At 35.4% G+C, this 20578-nt stretch overlaps 1 protein-coding gene across 5 annotated transcripts in view; it reads left to right on the top strand.

The window, feature by feature from the left end:
- DGKB (diacylglycerol kinase beta) overlaps positions 1-20578 on the top strand; it is a 485460-nt gene that overhangs the window by 116907 nt on the left and 347975 nt on the right. For 4 of the 5 annotated variants that reach the window (XM_084897103.1, XM_084897105.1, XM_084897104.1 and 1 more), the window contains 3 exons: positions 637-790; positions 8108-8248; positions 18275-18324. In XM_084897103.1, coding sequence (XP_084753229.1) covers positions 637-790; positions 8108-8248; positions 18275-18324 — 345 coding nt within the window. Of the gene's footprint in view, positions 1-636; positions 791-7663; positions 7757-8107; positions 8249-18274; positions 18325-20578 lie in introns of those variants that run through there. The other variant, XM_084897106.1, reaches the window with a different exon arrangement.

Raw genomic sequence — 20578 nt, 5'->3', positions numbered from 1 at the left:
TAAAGTTTGCTTATTAATTTGATCATGGAAGGCGGCTTCCATCGCTATTGCCCAAGTGGGCCCTGAGCCTCTCAATGCAGTAATGATTGTAAATATCTACTTTTTTATAGCCCTGCGGTGAGGAAGGGTGGGCAAGGACCTTGAAAGTCTGCATAGGGAGTTTTAGAATTTCTCTTTGGAATTTTGTATCTAGTGGTTTTGGTGTTAGGGTGCAATTATAACGATATCCACTTTTTCTAATTGTTGAAAACCATATTCACCATGAGAGGCATGGCTAGGAGATGAGACATTCCTTTGAAGTCCTCATGAATCTGCACCGGCACGTTCACTTAAGTGACCTGATTTAATCATTGCAACCGCTCCGTGAAATTGGGACTATTCATCCCAATTTACAGAGCAGGAAACTAAGACTTAATGTAGATGTTTAAGGTCATACAGAAACTGAATATGTCTGCTGGACAGCTCCCCCTTTTCCTGCTACACTGCTACAGGTAAGACATACCCATTTAATCCTCATGTTAGCCAGGACTGCCCGACATAGTTCTGAAATAAGGTCATTTCCATTACTAATCATTTTGAACAAAGCATAAATCTTAACATTGGCTGAGTGAAAATATACATTTAATTTTTTTTCAGACAATAGATTTTGAAGGTTTCAAGCTCTTCATGAAGACATTTCTGGAGGCCGAGCTTCCCGATGAGTTCACAGCACACCTTTTCATGTCATTTAGCAACAGGTTTCCTCATGCCAGCCCCATGGTCAAGAGTAAGCCTGCTCTCCTTTCAGGTGGTAAGTCTAATTCTTTACTTGAAAAATGTATATGAAGTAAAAAAAAAAATTTAAGAGAAAATCAGTATCAGAGTTCTCTGTTACAGAAGAGATGATTTGATTAAAAATTACCTTCATTGTAGGATTTATACTCTCATACTAATATTGTGCACAGTATTTAAAATGTTTCCAAAATAATAATAACTGACCATTAGAGAAAATGTACTTTGTCATTATCCATCTCGTATCATTCAGCGTCGTAACCGTGTATGTCTAGGTAGCAATTTTAACAGAAAGTTTTCATCAAATATGGAAAAGTTCTCTTTTAAGTGTTTTATATATAAACGAAGTCACAAGCCAGTTGTATGGAAAGCGTAATATTTAAAGCAAATTACCAATAGACTTTTACATTGTTATATTTGTAATTTCAGAGAAGAGTTGAATTTTCTCTTAGATACTTAAATTTTTGCCACCCTAGAAATGATTAATTCTTTCATTATGTATAACTCTTTAAAGATGTCTAATCAACCATTACCATTTGCTAATTATATCCTTCTCCATCAGTCAGGAAAACCAGGATCTCACTGTGTAACTCTAGAGAGTGGGGAGGAAGAAGTTGTTGAGACAGTGTTGAAGGGTTGAGAAAGCAAAGAGGAGCACTGAGGTGCTACAGTGGAAGGACCACAAGCTGCCCCAAGGTTGAAGAAATCACATCCCAGAAGCGGGGAAGAAAGGCCCCCTGAGCTGGGATGCAGTTTCCACTTCTGTGGAGAGGCTATGGCCTCGCTGGCTCAGGAGCTCAAGGAGGGGCCTGCAGCCCTGGATGTCAAACCCTTTAGGAGTGTCCTGATGGTCTGTGCAGGTCTGTAGAGAAAGCTCACTGTGTCTTTGTGGAGTGGGAACATGCAGAGATAGAGCCCATTGCTTTGGAAACCATCACACGCTGTGCCAGTGCCATGCTGGAGCCATCCAACAGGAAGTGCAGGTAGACTAGCCGGAACTGCCCCCCCCCCTCCCCCCGCTTCCTGCTTTCTAATCTCTGTAGTGCTCCTGTGAACCCAGCTGGTTTCTAGCTGGCAGTGGAGAAATGTGGTCTACTGCTGCTTTTCTCACACTCTGACTTTATGTCTCTTTTGGGTCCTTAAAGTTATTACTGAGGACTCCAAAGGACCTGTGTTATAGGGGTGATATATTTTTGCTGTTACCACACAAAAGAGGAGACACTTTAAAAATAACTATGAGTAGCCCATCACGTGCTAATAAAAAATTACATATTGTTGTAAAAAGACCTAAAATATGGAGAAGTGGCATTGTTTTACATGGGTGCATTGCCTTTATCATTTGGCTTCCTAGCAGGAAGCCAAACACCGGGAACCATACTTGTATCTCTGCTGCCATGTCTATCTTAGGTATCCTCTTAGGAATTACCACAGTATCCTCAGGAGAAAATGAGAGTGAAAATAGCAAATGATATCTCAGAATCATTATGGAAATTGTTTTGACCTTACAAATCCCCTGGAAGAGGCCCAGGGAGTCCCAATGGAGCCACTGGTCCAGAGAGTTCCAGCCCAAGCACCACATAGTAGCATATAGACATTGAGTAAAGAGGAGAAGTTTAATCATGGACACTCAGATAAATAAAAATTAAAGAAAACACTATAATTAGGAAATAGGGGATTCAGCCAAACTTGGGCAATTCGACAGAGTCCACACTATTAAGCCTTCTGTGGTGCTGGGCCCCCTTCTGTTAACAAAGTGATGTATTTTTCCTAGAGCAATTTTGGTCCAAGCTCTGTAAAAACAAGTACACTACACCTTCCATGTGATAATTTATGATCCCTTTAAAATATATAAATATTAATCTTTATCCTAACCTTCAACTATCCATAAAATATTTTTAGTCCCTAAAATAATTCCCCTTCTATTACGAGTTGAGAGGACTCACAATGCTGTTTTTCTAAGAATCAGTTCATTGAGTCTGTCCTTAAGGTATGGGACCAGAGCTTACAAGTGTTCCAGGCTGAACTTTTTTTTATGGGACAATTGCTTACTTTGATCTCAAAATTAGTACTTCCCATTTCTCCATTTCATGCTTTATATGGATCTCACTACCTTAGGCACAATACAATAATAATGTTTTCCTTATTTAATTTGTATGAAGCAGCACTGTCCTTGGGTTTTGAGAAAGGAGAAACGGGAACATGTTTAATGTTTGCTGTCTGAGTAACTGTCAGACAGAATACAGAACATAAATTACTTAGGTCATGTTGCAGAAATTGACATCTCAAAACCTCTTTTAAAGAAATACAATGCAATAAGTATTACATAGAAGATGCCAAATTTACAAGGAATAGAAATCAAATCAGGTCTCAAAATGGGAAGGAAAAAAAAGGAATAATAGCTGGTACTTCATTTGGGGCATTCGCATATTCTATCAGGACCTGCTTGAAAAGAATTGCAAGAAAGACTGTGTACCCCTCATTCAGCAAAACTAAACTAAACTATGATTCCTTTTCAAAGCTTGGCCTCCCCCTTTTGAAACTTAAGAGTGCAGTGTTCTTTGTGGGATTGTTTTAAAGCCCATATAATTTTCAGACTTTAATACTTTTTTTTCCTGCGGAGTAAAGAACACAAGATGACAATAAGATTTTCAAGACCTGGTTATTCTTGAATCTAAAACTGAAAAATATATTTTCAATTTTAGAACATTGTTTTGCAATCATATGTTATCTACCCAAGATGTATTTGTGGTTAAAAACATCACAAATTATTTTTGAGATGAGAGGTGCTGTAATCTATTTTGTGTATCCTCTCTTAGAGTTCTCCATATTTTATTACCACAATACCATCAGGAATATGATAGCTATTCCTGACTATATATCAACTGAACAATAAGGACTTTTCAATGAAAAAGAAAAACTGAAAAAGGAAAACAATGTTGTTCTTGTTAATGGACAATAATCAAGTATAGAAGATAGGGTAAAAATAAAAAGTCATTATAGCATGACACATCTTTACTTAATTGCAAATGGGCATAAAGGTTGTGTGTGCAATTGTGTTTTGTTAAACTTTGAACACCTACTGATTCATCTGGCATTTTGTGTAGTGAGTGATTTATTTTCTTGGGGAACATCTTGTTGCAATGTGACTGCTTGTAGTTACCTGTTTAAATATGAGATGATTGTTTCGACTGTCCCCGTGTTGGACTTTTCATTTTTGAAGGCGTTCTTGGATCACCCACTTTCCAACTTTGTCATAGTCTCTTCTGCTTCATTGTAAATGCCAGGTCCCGCATCCCTCACCTGTTGACTAGTCCAATGACCAACTTCAGACCTTCGTGTCATCCCTAAAATCTATCACTTGAACTATTCTCTTTACAGAATTGTTCAACCCCTTGGACCCTTTGTTTTTCTGAAAGTGGCTTCTAAACCCTTAACTAGGAATCAATGTGATGATCTCATATTTCAGCTCTTACAACTTGAACCCTGACAATCACCAGAGAGAAATCTCATGAATTTTCTGATTGTTGCCACTATAGATTCTTACCCTCCTGCATTAACATGGCCTAAACACCTATTCAGTTTTTTTTTTTAAATGGGTTTATTCATGATATTTTTTTTTGCTAAATCAATTATGTTAAAGTTTTCTAAGCATTTTAGTTTTACTCAAATAGATATTTCTTCTCATTCTCAATAGATAAGTTTTTTATAAGACAAAAAAAAAAGGCTCAATTACTCCCTCCTCAACCCAGAACTGTACTATATACAGAAGATATTTAAGGTTGAGAACAATCTACACTAATAAAATAGTAAGACACAAAGTGACCGTACCTCCGTGATGCCCACCAGCCAATCAGGAGTGAGTATGCAAATTAACCCAACAAAGATGGTTCCATACCACAACAAAGGGGAGTTCCATACCAACCCAGCTGCTCTGGGCCTCTAGGTAGCATAGGAAGGGGGGAAGGTTACTCTGGGCCTGAGCAAAGGTGGTGCTAGCAGCCAGGGGAAAGAAGGCCCATTCTTACACAAATCTTCATGCATTGGGCCCCTAGAACCAATAATAAAAAAGTAAAAGTGCTTTTTTCTTTGGTCCCCTCTCATTATCCATTCCAGGTAGCAAAGGATACTTGATTTGTGCTGTTGAGCTATAATATCAATAGCGGAGTTTAGTCATAAAAACAGAATATCACAACACCAAGTACTTTTTTTTTATGTAGAAAAGTAGAAACAATTTCTTTTGTCCATAAGAAAGTTAATCAAATTAAGAACAGAAAATTGCCCAAAGAAATGAGGTACTTAAACCTCTGGGAAAATTCTTTTGCCAAATGACTTTAGTGAATGTTCTTGCCAAAAGACACACTTCATTAATTGTGCTGAGAAGAAACTATTAGCCTTATCAGGACTGTCTTGGGGATATTAAAAATTGTGTATGCATTTCTGTGTGTACTTTTTTACCATAGGTGGCTTTATAGGTCTGCTGTGTATAGTAAGCTACTTCAGTTTCCATGATGCTGAAAAGGGCAAAGACCTGAAAAATACTGAGTGTACAGAGTCAAGGCTATGTGACTATGAGGTAGGGAGGTTCTTGGCACACAGCGAGCACTTAAAATGTATTTATACATTTATTAATGTTGATCTACTTTTATTGTTGATAATAATGATTCTATATAGTCTGTATTTTTTTTACATACCTACATAAAATGCTATAGAAATAGAAAAGAATTTATATTAGCTAATTAGCATTTATTAGTATTGACCAGTGCATTTCTTATGCTCCTATAGTACCAAATTATTATTAGTAGTATAAATATTTATTCACAAATTTACTTCAATAAATCTCCTATTGTGAAACCCTGAAAAACCCTTCACATAACCAGAGAAAAACCCCACAACTTCAAGTACGCATTTATGATAAAATTGCTGTCAGTAAAGGAAAAGCTGGCCCCTAATTTCCCCTTTAATTATTAAGTTGTTTTGAATATATTGGAATGGATTATTCAGGTTGCTTTTATTATTCTCTCTGAATGTTTCACATTCTCTAATTGTTTATATTCAGTATTATGAAAGCTGATAATGGAATGCTATGCACCTTTGTTTTATAAGTACAAATAAATGATCGTGAGGTGTTCTCAATAAGTGAAATGTATAATAAGTCTGGCATTCATTCAAATGATTGTCACATGTTCTTTTTATGCTTTCTTGTTTTGTTCTGAGTTTTTGTATAAAAGATTTAGATCAAGCTGATTCAATCATTTCAGCACCATAAGGGGAAGCTAAGAAGAGAGGATTAGCTCATCAGGCAAGAGGAGTTAGGTCATGATTTAGCTAACTATAATTCAAGGACTCTGTTCTCCGAGGCTGGAAGTTATGGTTATGTCAACTGTCAGTGCCAAAATGTCTTTTATACTTAGTTGAAATTGCTTATTCCTGCAGCTGGAGAAATTTTAGCTAATCAATTAGACATAGTAAGAAAGGTAATATTTTAAAAACTTAATATTGTCTTCAGTTCTTTGCCTTTTTAGGCTTATGAAATATCTGTGTTTGTTTGCATTAGGTATACAGTGATACTTCTGTTAGGGAGTAAAATCAATTTATTAAATATATATATATATATATATATATATATATATACATATATATATATATTTCAGTAACTATAAAGAAGTAGAATTAACGTGGAGCATAGATATGTTTCTGAAATAAGTAAGGCTTTGGTAAATAAAATGAAGGAAAAATAAAGCAATATTTTTCAAACTGTGGGTAGGGGGCACATTAGTGGATAATGAATTCAATTTAGAGGGTCTTTTGATAAAATTTTAAGTATGAAATGGAATAGGAGAAAAGAGAATAGGATAATACAGAAAGGAAAAATTTAGGCTAGTTGTGAAACCTACTAATTAATGAAGTGTGTGTGTGTGTATAAAAGGATCATCCTGGATTAAGATGTAATTTTTTCTTCTTCTTACTACTGGTATTGAACCAACAATAGTCTGTAAACCATTTATGTAGAAAAAGAGAATGGATTTGCTAGCTATGTAACTTTGGGAAAATAGTCACTGTAAGCTTGTTTCTAATCTGTAAAATGGGAGCAATACAATCAACCTCACAGGGTTAATGTGAGAATTAAGTGAGATGAAGCTCTCAGCATGGTTCTTGCCATATATTAATCACTCAATCAATAATACCTTTTATTAACAATAGCATTATAGATGATACAAGTCATTTATACATTTTAATGATGTGTTAAATTATATGCTGGCTATCTTGAGAAGGGCGGAGGAGATGCTAGGTATTGAGTCAAAGTCACAGATCAAAGGAAATAGCACAGAGAGAGATGTGGTCAGGTGGACCTTCACTAAGGGAGGCTGGCTCGTAGAACTGTCTTTGGTTGGGATTATCCCCTCTATTCCAATAACTCCTGGTTGACTAGGAACACAGCAGTTCTGTAGACCATTCGTCATCTCACCCAAACACCTATTATGTTGCCAAATGTACCTCCAAGGATAATTGGGGTTTACCTTCAGGTCTCCTCCCCTACATGTGATCTGGTGTCAGAGGCTTCTGTGAAGGATGGAACTAACCATTTATTGTGAATGAGTTTCAGTTTGATGATCACCAACCAGGTCATCTGCCATCATCATCTATTGTGATCAGGCATTTCGGTACTCCACCATGGTCTCGGAATAGGCATGGTAGATGGGTGCCAGACATTAAGTATGGGCCTTTAAAAATCAAAGGACAGTCATGTTATTGCCTCTCTAATGGAGTATTTGTCATCTTTATCCAAATTTTTATGTTCCTTTTCTCTCTTATGGGCAGATTCCTCAGTGGCAAAAAAAATGCCTTCTTCATAGTGCTGGCAAATATTTGGCATAACTACTTATATAAATGAATGATTCCTGATTATAATAAACCATATTGTGACAGAATGACTTTTTTCTTCTTCTTCAGTTTTTTGTTTTTGTTTTTTAACAAGCAGCCAATTGTATGTATCTTCCTAGCTGATTTGTAGTTGTCACTGTCTAAAGCAGAGATCTGGAATAGGAAAGTTTTTCCTGGTACATTAAAATCTGTCCACCATCTCACCCTAGAAAATAGGGTCCTGTCTTTAAAACCCTCCATTAGGCACCTAGTATGGTCCCTGTGTCCCCAAGTCCCAAGAAACTCCATTGTTTACAGCAGTCACAGACCATGTCCGGAGTTCCAGAGAGAATGGTCACCTTATGCGTGGAAATGTACAGCTTTCCACATGCTCTCTGCTCTAACCCCACATTTTCTTTTGTTTCAGAGCACTCTGAATATTTTTAAGGATATAAAGATAAATATTTTTTTTCAGGCCTGAAGATGAATAAAGGTGCCATCACCCCTCCTCGCGCTTCACCTGCAAACACGTGTTCCCCAGAAGTTATCCATCTGAAGGACATTGTCTGCTACCTGTCTCTCCTGGAAAGAGGAAGGCCTGAGGATAAACTCGAGTGTATGTGTTTCTCCATCAGTTCACTTGTCACAGTCGGGGTAGGGAAAGGGGCTGACTACTGATTAACTACAAATTGCAGAGACTGTGCTTATATAAATTTTTGTTAAATATGGTGATGTTAATAATAAAAATAATAAATACCCCTTCAATTGAAAATCTAAGTATACTGACGATTGGTCAATTTCAGGTTACTTATCAAGTTTCATATATTGCCTAGTATTTCTTGATCTTGTTTGTCTACCAAATGACTTACTGATTATTAATGTTGCTCATTTTGGTAAGAAGATGATATTGGAAAGTGTCTACTGCAGTTGTTTTGAAAAAGGAAAAACACATTTATTTCTAGTATATGAAGAGTTCTTCCTGTTGGGCAGTACGAGGGGTCCATTCACAGCAGGCGGGCAGCTAGCGCTTTCTCCCTTAGAAATCTTTCGGGAAAGCTTTAGTTCTAACACTTTCTTTGCTAGGAACAAATGATTTCTCAAATGCCAAACAGGAGCGCTTCTTTCATGGAAATTGACTCTGTATATTATTGACAATTAAACAATAGCTACTGTGTATTTCTTCCACAAAGTAGCAGGTAATTCAGATAGAGAATTTCTCTCTAATTGAAAGGAAATAATTGTTCTCTAATAAAATATAGTGCTTCAGCTCTCTCTGGTGGCAAATTCTCCTCACTGCAATGCAAGAAAACATTTTTGAAACATTAACTCTAGGCCTAGGCAATCATTTATTTAGGAATCTATTATGTCCCCAAAGCCCTTGCTAAATATAGAGATGGTGGTTTGTTCAGTAATTTATTTATTTATTTATTTATTTTTTTATAAATATATTTTATTGATTTTTTACAGAGAGGAAGAAAGAGAGATAGAGAGCTAGAAACGTCGATGAGAGAGAAACATCAACCAGCTGCCTCTTGCACACCCCCTACTGGGGATGTGCCCGCAACCAATGTACATGCCCTTGACCGGAATCGAACCCGGGACCTTTCAGTCCGCAGACCGACGCTCTACCACTGAGCCAAACCGGTTTCGGCTGTTCAGTAATTTAATTCACTTGATTATATTGGATATTATTCAAGGGAATTAAAAACGTTAGCTACTGAAATGGGAGTGAAGATAATGAATCCTAATTTTGACATTTCCAAAGCTAATACAATAGAGAACATTGTGATGTCTCAGAATTACGATTAAGAAGTACAGTATGTGTAATTAAATTTAATAGTAAGTTATTGATGTTATTTCTTTTACTAATATTTAGTTTACTATGTAATATGATTATTTGAGTCACATCTGCTTATGAATAAGCTATATTACCATTATTCTTTACATAAATGCTTATTATTCCTAAATGTTTAACATTTGCATTTCAAGATTTATTTGTATTCTTAAGAACTTACAGAAACCTCTCTTCTTCCAAAGTAAATATTAATGTTCAGTGGGTTTCTATTGAAGTTACAGCCAGAGAAAAAGTTTGCTCAGGTGTTATCAGGACCATGTTAGTGATGATTTTAAAAGTACAAAGCCATTTCCCCCCACTTTTGAGACTGAATAAAGGCACCATCAGGCCTCCCCAATATGGTCTTTGTGTTGCAGTTTAATTATTTTTAGGTCAACTGGAAGTCTTTTTTTTTTTTAAAGACCAAGGTAGAATTCCTCTGAGCATGCTTTGAAGTTCTCAATTTGAGTCTATGAGTCAACAGTCTTTTGTCCACAATTACAGACAGAAGTTGACCCACTAATCATTCAGAAACACTTGATGAATCACGTCAAACCTGACCTTCCACTTACATCTCTTCAGTGTTATCAACCTCCTTCTCTCTCTTCTTTGTTTGTATTTTCCAGCCCTTTTTAAAGCTTACACCAGGTTTAGTTGAATTGGCTTGTTTTCTTAAGCATTTTTCAGACTCATAGGCAGAGTTGATGTGGACTGGCACTATTATAGCGATTTTCACCAGAATCTTCAAAGTTAAAGAGTTGCAACCTCAGAAGCACATTAAGGTACACCTAGGCTTTAGATCTCTTCTCCACTCCCCTCTAATTTGGAAGACCTTAACCTGGTTCTTAGTCACCTGGAGCTTGCATTTGTTTTTAAAGACCAAATAATGCTTGGCCCTTTCTTACATCAATTAAGTCAGAATTCATTCTTCTCACCAACTGTCTTAGCAATGTGTAGTACCATACATTTTTAACCTTCTAGAATTGCAAATTTGTAATTTTCTCATAATCACGTATTCTTTTATAGTTATAGAATTTTGAAAAAAAATATTTCAGGAAGAGTTTAGAGAAATGTAATGGTTATTAATTTAATAGATACTTATTCCCCCAATACTGATGACTTATTAAACACAGTGTAAGGTAGAGCAAAGAAAAGAAAACAAATATTTAAAATTAACACATAAATAGATATGATGAAGCGCCTAAAGTAATTAACTTCTGCAGCTGAATGCTCAAATTTGGATTTTGATTTTCCTAATCCAAATGCACTTGATACTTACTGTCTGTGGCCTGGACACATTTTAAAAATCTCTTTATGCCTCCTTTTTCCAAACTGTAGAATTTGGATCATAATAATGTCTCTCTTGTTTGATATAAGGATTACATGAACTAATATTGCCCTAGCCAGTGTGGTTCAGAAAGGTTGCCAGTTCCATTCCCAGTTAAGGCTCATGCCTAGGTTTTCAGCTCAATTCCTGGTAGAGTGTGTGCAGAGGGAAGTCTATTGATGTTTCACTCTCACATTGATGTTTCTCCTTTCTAAAAAATCAGTAATAAAAATCATCTTTAAATGAAAATTGCTCACCTAAATTCCTTCATATTTTTTTTAGTTTACATAATTTTTTTGTGAAGTGAAATAAGAGTAAGTTCATAAATTGTTTTCCCCTACACTATTTCACTTTCTCCTGAATTTACCTGTGGATTTTTGGCCTCCCTTCCTATATAGACTGAACTCATCATCCATGATGTCAGTCATTCTTTCATACTTAATTTCTGGCACCCAATATATTTGCTCACATGCTGAGGTGGCAGAGTTATCACATTATCTAAGTATGATTCAATTGGATTCACCTCAACTGATCCCCAGTGTCCCTCTGTTCATCAATTTCTTTTAGTTAAAGGTTAACCCGGGGGCTTTGTTTTTTAAACTACCTGCCTATTTAATCATCTTCCCACATAAAAGGTTTAAATTCTTATAACTTCCTCTCATGTTACCTAAAATCTGTCAGCATTTAGACCCAGTTTTTCCTCTTTCTGTTCTGACTTAGGATTTATAAATGTTCTTTTATAGCTCCCTATTGACAAAACTAAATGCACAAAACTAAACCTTAATTTGGCATCCATGATCTGTTTGGGCTACACAATTTGACCCCAACCTACCTTGCCAGTCTTGCATTTGGCTTTGACTTGCCCGCAACATCCACAAATTATATCCCAGTCACATGGACTGACTTTTCAGTCATCAGACAAACCCTGAACTTTTCCACTTTGCAATGTGCATTTGTTGGGGTGTTCATTCCCAACATATATCAGATCTAGGCCTTGCTCACATCATAAGTCCTCTTTCTAACTGGATTTATTGTGCCCTTTCTTTGTGCCCTTGCACTTTGTAGAACTCCCCACCTTAGTACCTACCACTTGCATGTGTATGTTTGCATGTGTGTGCATGTGTTTCAACAGATAGATGCTCAGAAAATATAGTTTAATGGAATTGTATCTAAGTTAATGGGTGCTCGAGAAAAGTAATGTAAATATTTAAGGCATAAAATAATACTAAATTAATTTATACTGTAATTTTTGAATACATGGTATTCATTTTTTTTTTTTTTTGGTTAGCGTTTACACATTACCAGAGGCCCAGTGCACGTAATTCATGCATGGGTAAGGTCCTTAGACCTGGCTGGTGATCAGAATTGATCAGGGCTTTCCAGCTGCTGGCCAGGAACTCCCTTTCCTGGCTGCTGGCTGAGGCCTGGGCCTTCTTCATTCTGTGTCGCCTCCTGGTGGTCAGTGCATGTCACAGCAAGTGATTGAACTCCAAAGGGAACACTGCATAATATATATTAGCTTACATTTACTGAAAAGATGTCACTAAAGAGAAACTAATGGGAAAATAACCAGAAATTTGATAATTGATATGCAGATGATGAAGACTAACCTATATGTTAGTATGTACTATGTGTATATTAGTCTCAGAATCACTGAAATTTAACATTGAGGAGACTGTTACGATCTTGTAGCCAACTTTTCTATAGTGTCAATGAAAAAAGCCCAGAGAGACTGGGCATTAATTATACCAATAGTTTATCTACCTAGTTGTGATTAAAACTCATGATTTTTGACCTAGTTGTAAGTGATCTTTTTATTTTGGAAAGATTTGTTTCATTGTTTTTATTATTGTTTCTCTTGTGATTACTCCATTACTTCAGATTCTTCAAGCAGCTAATTTTTCTCACCTCTGCCCTTAAGGTTTAGAAAGCAGATCTTGAATTATATAAAATGGTAAAAAAAAAAAAAAAAAAAAAAAGAAAAAAAAGAAAAAAAAAGAAAAAAGAAAGAAAAAGTGAATTAAAGAAATTTAACTTTAAATCCTTTAAAAAATACATATTTTCTAATACTTAATAACTAATTTAATGTTTGTATTTTCATATCAATAACAATGCAAAGTACAAAAAGCAGAGTATATTGAAATGATATTCAAGGAAAATGAGGTTAAAACCTGCTTTCTTTCCTGGAAGAAGGAGAATTCTAGAGCTAAAAGGATTGCCCTTATATGGCATAATATGTCTTTGCTCTGATCTTTAAACCAAATTCATGTGTGAGCACATAATTGGTTCTATATAAAGTACAATTACATGAGCATAAAAATAGAAAAAAAGTGGGTTAAAAAGTAGCTTGTAACTTTGTAATAGGTGCCCACCTTTGGAAGCTATGGCATTGACAGAATAATTTTAATATTGGGCTTAAATCATTTTTGCACCTAAAAAACCTTATTATTTCAGTTTTAAAAATAAGATACATTCGTTCAATGATTCACTTGAATCTGGGCCTAAATTTACTTTCAAATATTAAAAAGGAATAATCTTATACTATTTGATGGTAGGTATTAAATTTATCAATATTATTTTAAAAGGTAAAGGTTCTATATGATTATCAAACCAATTTTTATTTTCCATAGTTTTAATAATTGGCTTTTCCCTTATCTAATGAGTTTCTCTATTTCTGTATAGCTAATTGATTCCCTAATCCTTCACCATAAATTTTTTGTTTTGGAAGTTGTTCATCTGTTCTTTATTTAATCCTTTCATTGCTAGTTACAGCCTGCTTTATTTAACTTATTCAGTCCTTTGGAACCCCTGTTTTTGGATGTTTCAACTCCATGACAGAACTCTGAACTATTATTTTTCCTGCATTTCCCTATTTTCCAACTTCTTTTCTCCTGTCTTTCCTTCAACACCTGGGACAACTCCAACTATGATGACTCTTCCCCCACTTTTTCTAATATGCTTTTAACTTCACAGAGAATCAACTTTGTTCTCAGCATAATTCTTATGTGCTCCTATTCTTATTCTGTGTATTAAAACTTTCCTCTTTTTTATAATGTCCCCCCTGCCCCCCAAATTATTTTGTTTTGAAAGGGCTCCCTGGTAGTGGTGGGTAGGTAGATGGATGGTTGAGGTTTAAGTCTGACTCATTGGAGATGCTCTCAAACCCAATATACAGACTGTCACATAATTACCCTGCCTTTAGAATAGTACCCCGAACATTGGAATTCCTAAGTACTCAGCGTTCTTGTGGTTGGATTGCTTTGGAGCTCAAATATCCAGTCTTCTGCTGGGACAGAGCTGTTATACCCTCAGATACAAGGTGTAGGGGTTAGTATTTGAGAGTCTAATTTCTTTTCATGAAGATTATCAACTAACCTGTCCAACTCATTACCCTCTCTGTGCAAGTTTTTACCTCTTCTGCATTACCAGCTTAATGATTTCTAAGGCACTTTCCATGTATTTCACGGCATCTATAATTTGGTGGTTCTTTTCTCGCCTTTTTTGTGTGTGCTTGTAGATTTATGCTTCGTTAATCCCCAACTATATTGGCACAGGAAGCCAAGTTTAACCTGTGTGTTCAATACTTCAAATTTTGCATGACTCCACTACAATAAAGAAGACTGATTTCTGAAAATTAAAATCCTAAAATTTTTCTTTCTTATTCAGAAGCAAATAAAACATTTATCCTTGACTTAGACCTGGTGAGCTTTAGAGTATATGATACTCAGTGCTAAATATATATATATATGCTATTTTCATTATTGCTATTACTATGAACTAAAACCAAAGTTCTCCAACTTCCTTCATGAATTAGAATTCCTAGACTGCATTAATTCCTATCAATAAGTTTAGAAATTAATTATGTAAAACATATTAGGGCTTCTCCTTCAGACAATAGTGAACTAAGTGTTTTCAGATTAAGTTTCCTGGTGGAAACAACTAGAAAATTTGGAGACAACTTTTTATTTATTTATGTTTGATCTAAAACTGTTAGGGAATTATCAAGACAAGTTGTGTTTGTGGGTCAAATTTCTGGGAGAGGGGAGACTGGTTTTTCCACTGTTTTTAAATTATAAATTTTTACAGTTACAACTGTGAGGCTAAGGGGCTGACTATTTTGGTAAACTGGGCTTGGGAGAAAAACTTGAATTCCAGATTCTTTTTAATAGGCATGTGGTGGTTTCTAATTGTGGCTTAACATTTGATTTTATTTATGATTGATGATATTGAACAGTGTGTTATGATTGGCCATTCATAGATCTTCCTTTTTGAAATATCTGCTCAATTTTTTGCCTCTTTCTCAATGAGGTTGTAGGTCATTTTATTACTCAGCTTTAGGATTTGTTCATATATTCTGGAAACAAATTCTTTGTCAGTATATGTGCCCTGAAAACTTTTCAAGTCAGTGGCTGGCTTGTTTATTTTCTCATTTTCATTTTTATTTTTTGATGAACACAGTTCTAATTTTTATAAAATTTAATTTACTTATTATTTTCATTTGTCACTGATGATTCATGATAGATGATTAAGGTTGTGAAGGTATTTTCTAGAAGCTTAATATTTAGCTTAAATATTAAAATTAGACTTCATTTTTTTTAAAGCTAAGGTTCTTTTGTAAATATACAGATATCTGTTTAGTTGTTCTATTGTCATATTTTTTTTTTAAACAAAAAAACACCCTTTTTTAAATCTCATTGAACTGTTTTGGTATTTTGTTCACCATATGTGTGTGGCTCTATATCTGGACTCTATTTAATTTTTTTTATCACCATTTATCCCAACCATAACCTCTTCCCACTGACTCTCCCATTATTTTATTTGTCTCTCCTTTAGCTAGACTTCACTCTCTTTATTATCCTTGTTTTTTAGCAACTCTGAAGTCCAGTAATGTCAGTCTTCCAAATTCATTTTCCCTTTTTAAGGTTGTTTTGGGCATTCTTAGTCTTTTTTAGTAGGTATAAAGTTTAAGATCAGCATGTGAATTTCTGAAACAAAGCTGAAGTTGAACACAGTTAGAGAATGTTTGTTTGCACATCAAGGCATTTTTTAAAAGCTTCAGTGACTGAGTCAGTGTGATATTGATGCAATGACAGACAAGTCAGTTGAACAAAATAGGGAATCTGGAAATTGACGCAGGCATACAGGTATACATTGATTATGACAGTGTTGGCACTGCAGCACAAGTAAAGATTAGATTTCCAGTAAGAGTACTTGCATAATTGAATTTCCATTCTCTTCCTTTTTCTACTGCAACATATTACCACCAAAGTTTAATGGTTTAGGACGGCTTTATTCAGTTTGTTATCTCTCATTTTTGTCTTTGGAAAAATCTTAATTGGCCAGTTCTGACTGTAAATCTCTCATGTAATTGCCACCAGACAGGCTGGAACTGGAACGATGAGGGTCTGGAATATCCTGAGAAAATTTCAGCCTTTCTGGAAATGAAATGAATGAAAATTAGCTCAATATCACTAGTAATCAGGGAAATGGAAATTGAAACCTCAGTGACATACCACGCACAATACCTTCATCAGAATGGCTTAGGTTAGAGTGGCAACACCCGGAGCTGTGAGGATATGGCACAACCCAAACCCTTATTGGCTGCTGTTTAGAATCTAGTTTGGTCAAATCACTTCTGAAATGTTGGCAATATTACTAAAAATAAATATTTGCAAATCCTAAGACCCAGGCAAATCTTTTACTGGTTTGTAACCAACTGGAAAATGTAATTTCTAGCAGAATTTTTTTAAAATAACACTAGCCTTACTAGAAATAGCAAACAGGGACAACCTGAATATCTCAAGTTTAGAATGAAAAAACTGTGATGCTTTTATACATTGAATAAATAGGTAGAAAAGAAAATGAACGAATTAATACTATACACACCAATACAGATGACCATCAGTAGCATTATATTCAGTAAGTGATGCTGACATCAAATGAATGCATATAAAAGTCCAAAATAGTGGTTAACTTTGTAAAGGGGAGAAGAAATAAAGATGGGAGAGCATGAGAGGATTTTGGCTGTGTTAATAATAATTCTATTTCTTGACTTGAATAATTAGTTACCAATAATAATTCTGTTCCTGGACTTGAATAATTATTTTTTTACCAATTTGTGCTATACTAGAAAATCTTGAAATGCTCAGCAGCCTTGTGGTGATAGATAATTTCTCCCCTGAATTTTATTCTCACTTATTGAGTATATAAGAGAGAACAGTCATCATTGTTTGCACAAATGGCTAAAAGACATTTACGTCTCTTAGCCAGCTTACTATTTTCCGTAATTCAATAGGTACACATTTCCATTGCATTTTAACATCTTTAAAGACTATTTGCATTTGACCATAAATAGAATATGATAGATTGGGAGCATTTTTTCCCTTTTAGTGATCTCCAGACTAGTTTGCATCTGATAAATACTCATATCTTAGAATTTGTGAGACATAATAATGATTTAAAATACAAAAATAAAAATTAGTTACAAATATATGATCAAGGTCATTGTGTAACTTTGCTTCCTAGTGATCAGTGTCTTCATTTGATACTATGGACATCAAGATTCCACAGGAAATTATGCAAACCCAACACAAACCTTCACTTCCACTTGTCTATTTTTTCAGCTGGGTCATTTTCTTTGTTTATCTCAGTACGGCACCTGAAGTCACTTCTGTGGTCTCCTAGTGGCGTGTGAATTATACAAGGGAATCCTGAGGCCAGTCAGGGACTCTGCCATCCTGCTTTCCTGAGCTCACTACCCCAAAGCCAACACGCTATCTCTTTACTTGACCAATTCAAAGAGTGGCTACTCTACAAAACGATATCTCAGACTTAAACACAACATGATAGCCATGATAATAATGCATTTTATCTCTTGTCATCATCCATCAGAAAAATTTTCTGATTTTTCAACATTCCTTCCTTTCTCATATTGCTTGGGGGGCAGTCAATATAGTGGCTTATATTTGTGTAGTGACCTCTGGGTTTTGATAGGCATTTGGTTGCATCATTTCCCAGCACATGTGTGTCTTATGACAGGGTGAGGATTCTTTTTTGCAGAGAGGAAAACAGGGTTTGAGAAGCCCATATAAGTTCACATAATAGTGGATGGTAGATCTTAAATTATAATTGATTTCCAGTCCTTTGAGTCAGTTATATCTTAATGTCCAGACTCTGAATGTCTAAATTCCTTCTCTTTTGTTATTTTTGAGTTTCCAGTTAATGATCTTGTAATAAAGAATTTGAACAAGCAATGGTATTGTCTAAATATATAACATTGATAGAATTTATATCTGATAGTATTTTTAACTAGCTAACTTGTTTTCAATTTCAGTTGATAAATGATCTCACTAATTGCTTTGAATAAGGGAGGGATTTAGTATTCGTTTTCAATGGAAAATAAAGTTTTGAAGAATATGCCTTATAATAACATTGATTTTACTCACCTATAATCTTATTTCCAACACCTCTTTTATTTCTAGTTATGTTCCGCCTCTATGACACGGATGGGAATGGCTTCCTGGACAGCTCGGTAATGTTTTTCTTCAAATATTCTGTGAAAATTTTGAAGTAGTTGGTTCAGAAAAAAATGCAATGAATAAATTTATAGCTATTACCACAGAAGACATGCTTAATATAATTTTCATGCACTTGCGCATATATTTATCAAGTGACATTTTGAAAGAGAATGGCCTGAGAAAACTGTTAGGATCACAATTTATCTATGGAATAATTTTATTACATAAATGCTATGCACTGAAAGATTAGGAAAAAAAAGACTAACTTATTTGAATTAAACATGAGAAAGTTGAGGCCCATTGATCTACAAAGAAAAAAGTGAGATTTGACACTAGTGATAATATTGAGAATACAAGTAGAATTTAAAGGAATTTTAAAGTCACTTTATTCACTTTATTCTTTTCTTTTTATTTTATTTAAAATGTGTTTTTGATTTCAGAGAGGAAAAGAGAGGGAGAGAGATAGAAACATCAATGATAAGAGAGAATCAATGATCAGCTGCCTCATGCATGTCTCCTACAGGGGATGGAGCCCTCAACCCAGGCTGGGAATGGAGCTGTGACCTCCTGGTTCATAGGTCAACGCTCAAATAATGAGCAACACTGGCCGGGCTATTTTCCTACTTTTAAAAAGTATTTTTAATCATTTATGCTGTTGAAATAGCTAAATGTATTTACAAATTGCTTTGACCAACTTCCCTTTTTAAAATGTTTCATTCAATTTTAAATGCAACTTGCATACTCTATAGTTTAGATATAAAAAGCAATAGGAGAAAAATACCATCTATGTATGATTTAACTGAAATAAATAATTAAATGTTTATTTTACACTTAATACATACAAATTATTAAAAGATTCCAAAAGAGAAGTTAGGCTCAGTTCTACTGCCCAAGTCAAGGATTCATCTGTATATCTATCTTAGGTTCCATCCAATAATATATTTTTATTTGCTATTAACATATTTTGCATATTGCATTATTTCCTGTTCTTTATTGTTGAAAGTATTATAAATGTCCCCTACCCCCAATGACCCCCTCCTCCCACCACTTCCCCTCCCGCCCCTTCCCCTAACCTTCACCACACTATTGTCTGTGAACATGGGTTATGCAAATATGCATGTAAGTTCTTTGGTTAACCTCTTCCTGCCATCTTTCCCTCCCCAACCCCCTCTTGTCCGCACCCCTCCACCCGCAGCACCCAGTCCCTCTTTCCCGCTGAGATTCATTAGTCTGTTTCATGCCTCCATGTCTCTGGACCTGTTTTGTCAATTTATTTTTTTCATTCAATTCCACAGATAAGTGAGAACATGGGATATGTATCTTTCTCTAATTGGCTTATTTTGTTCAGCACAGTATTCTCTGAGTCCTTCTGTGGGTGCTCAGGCACTTTGAAAAACAAATGATCTACACTAATAAAAGAGAAAGATGCAAATTGACCCACCAGTCAATCAGAAGCAAGTATGCAAATTAACCCAATACAGATGTTGTGTTAATTTGCATATGCAGGAGCTGAGTGGCCAGGGCCTGGACACTTGCCTTGTCGCTATGGTGACAACACAGGTATTGCTCACTGCCCCAGCCACTCTGGGCCTCTGGGCAGCATGGGAAGGCAGAAAGGTGGCTCTGGGCCAGAGAAAGGCAGAAAGGCGGTTTGGGCCTAAGTTAAGGTGGTGCTGGCAACCAGGGGAAGGAAGGCCCATTTTTGCACAAATCTTCAGGCATTGGGACTATAATTTGATATAATTAACACCAATTAAAATAGACATTATTTCAGATAATGAGAGTCTCTCATCATCAGGTGTCCTCTCTTGCCAGGGCTCAAATAGGCATTTTTACATGCAAAGCAGTGAAGTTGGAGACGTACTTCTGTAACACTCAGCAGGACAATGGTACATTAGTATCTCCTGAGAACAATAAAAATATACAGTTCCACTCTAGGAAATGAACACCAATCTGAATTGATGTGATAACTGCAGGATATCTTATGTTTAAATGTCTCTATATTTTCAAATGCTCCTACTGTTATGTAGCTGGTGGTGTTTATTTTCCTATATGGGAATATTAAGCTACATGATACATTTGCTCATTTTCTGGTGGCATTTCACAGCTAGGACTTTAGATATTTTTTCTAGATATTTCAATATGCTTATTGTAGCACTTCTGACTACACTAATGCAAATTACATTTTTTACTGCTGCTCTGCTTTATTTAATGTTTCTTTTTAATTAAATTATAAGAATGTTTCTTCACTAGGCTTTTAGCCATGGG

Source organism: Pipistrellus hanaki (genome assembly GCF_964339955.1).
Source record: "Pipistrellus hanaki genome assembly, chromosome: 10".
NCBI lineage: Eukaryota > Metazoa > Chordata > Mammalia > Chiroptera > Vespertilionidae > Pipistrellus > Pipistrellus hanaki.
The sequence above is the reverse complement of the archived record's forward strand: the minus strand, read 5'-3'. Positions and strand labels throughout refer to the sequence as shown.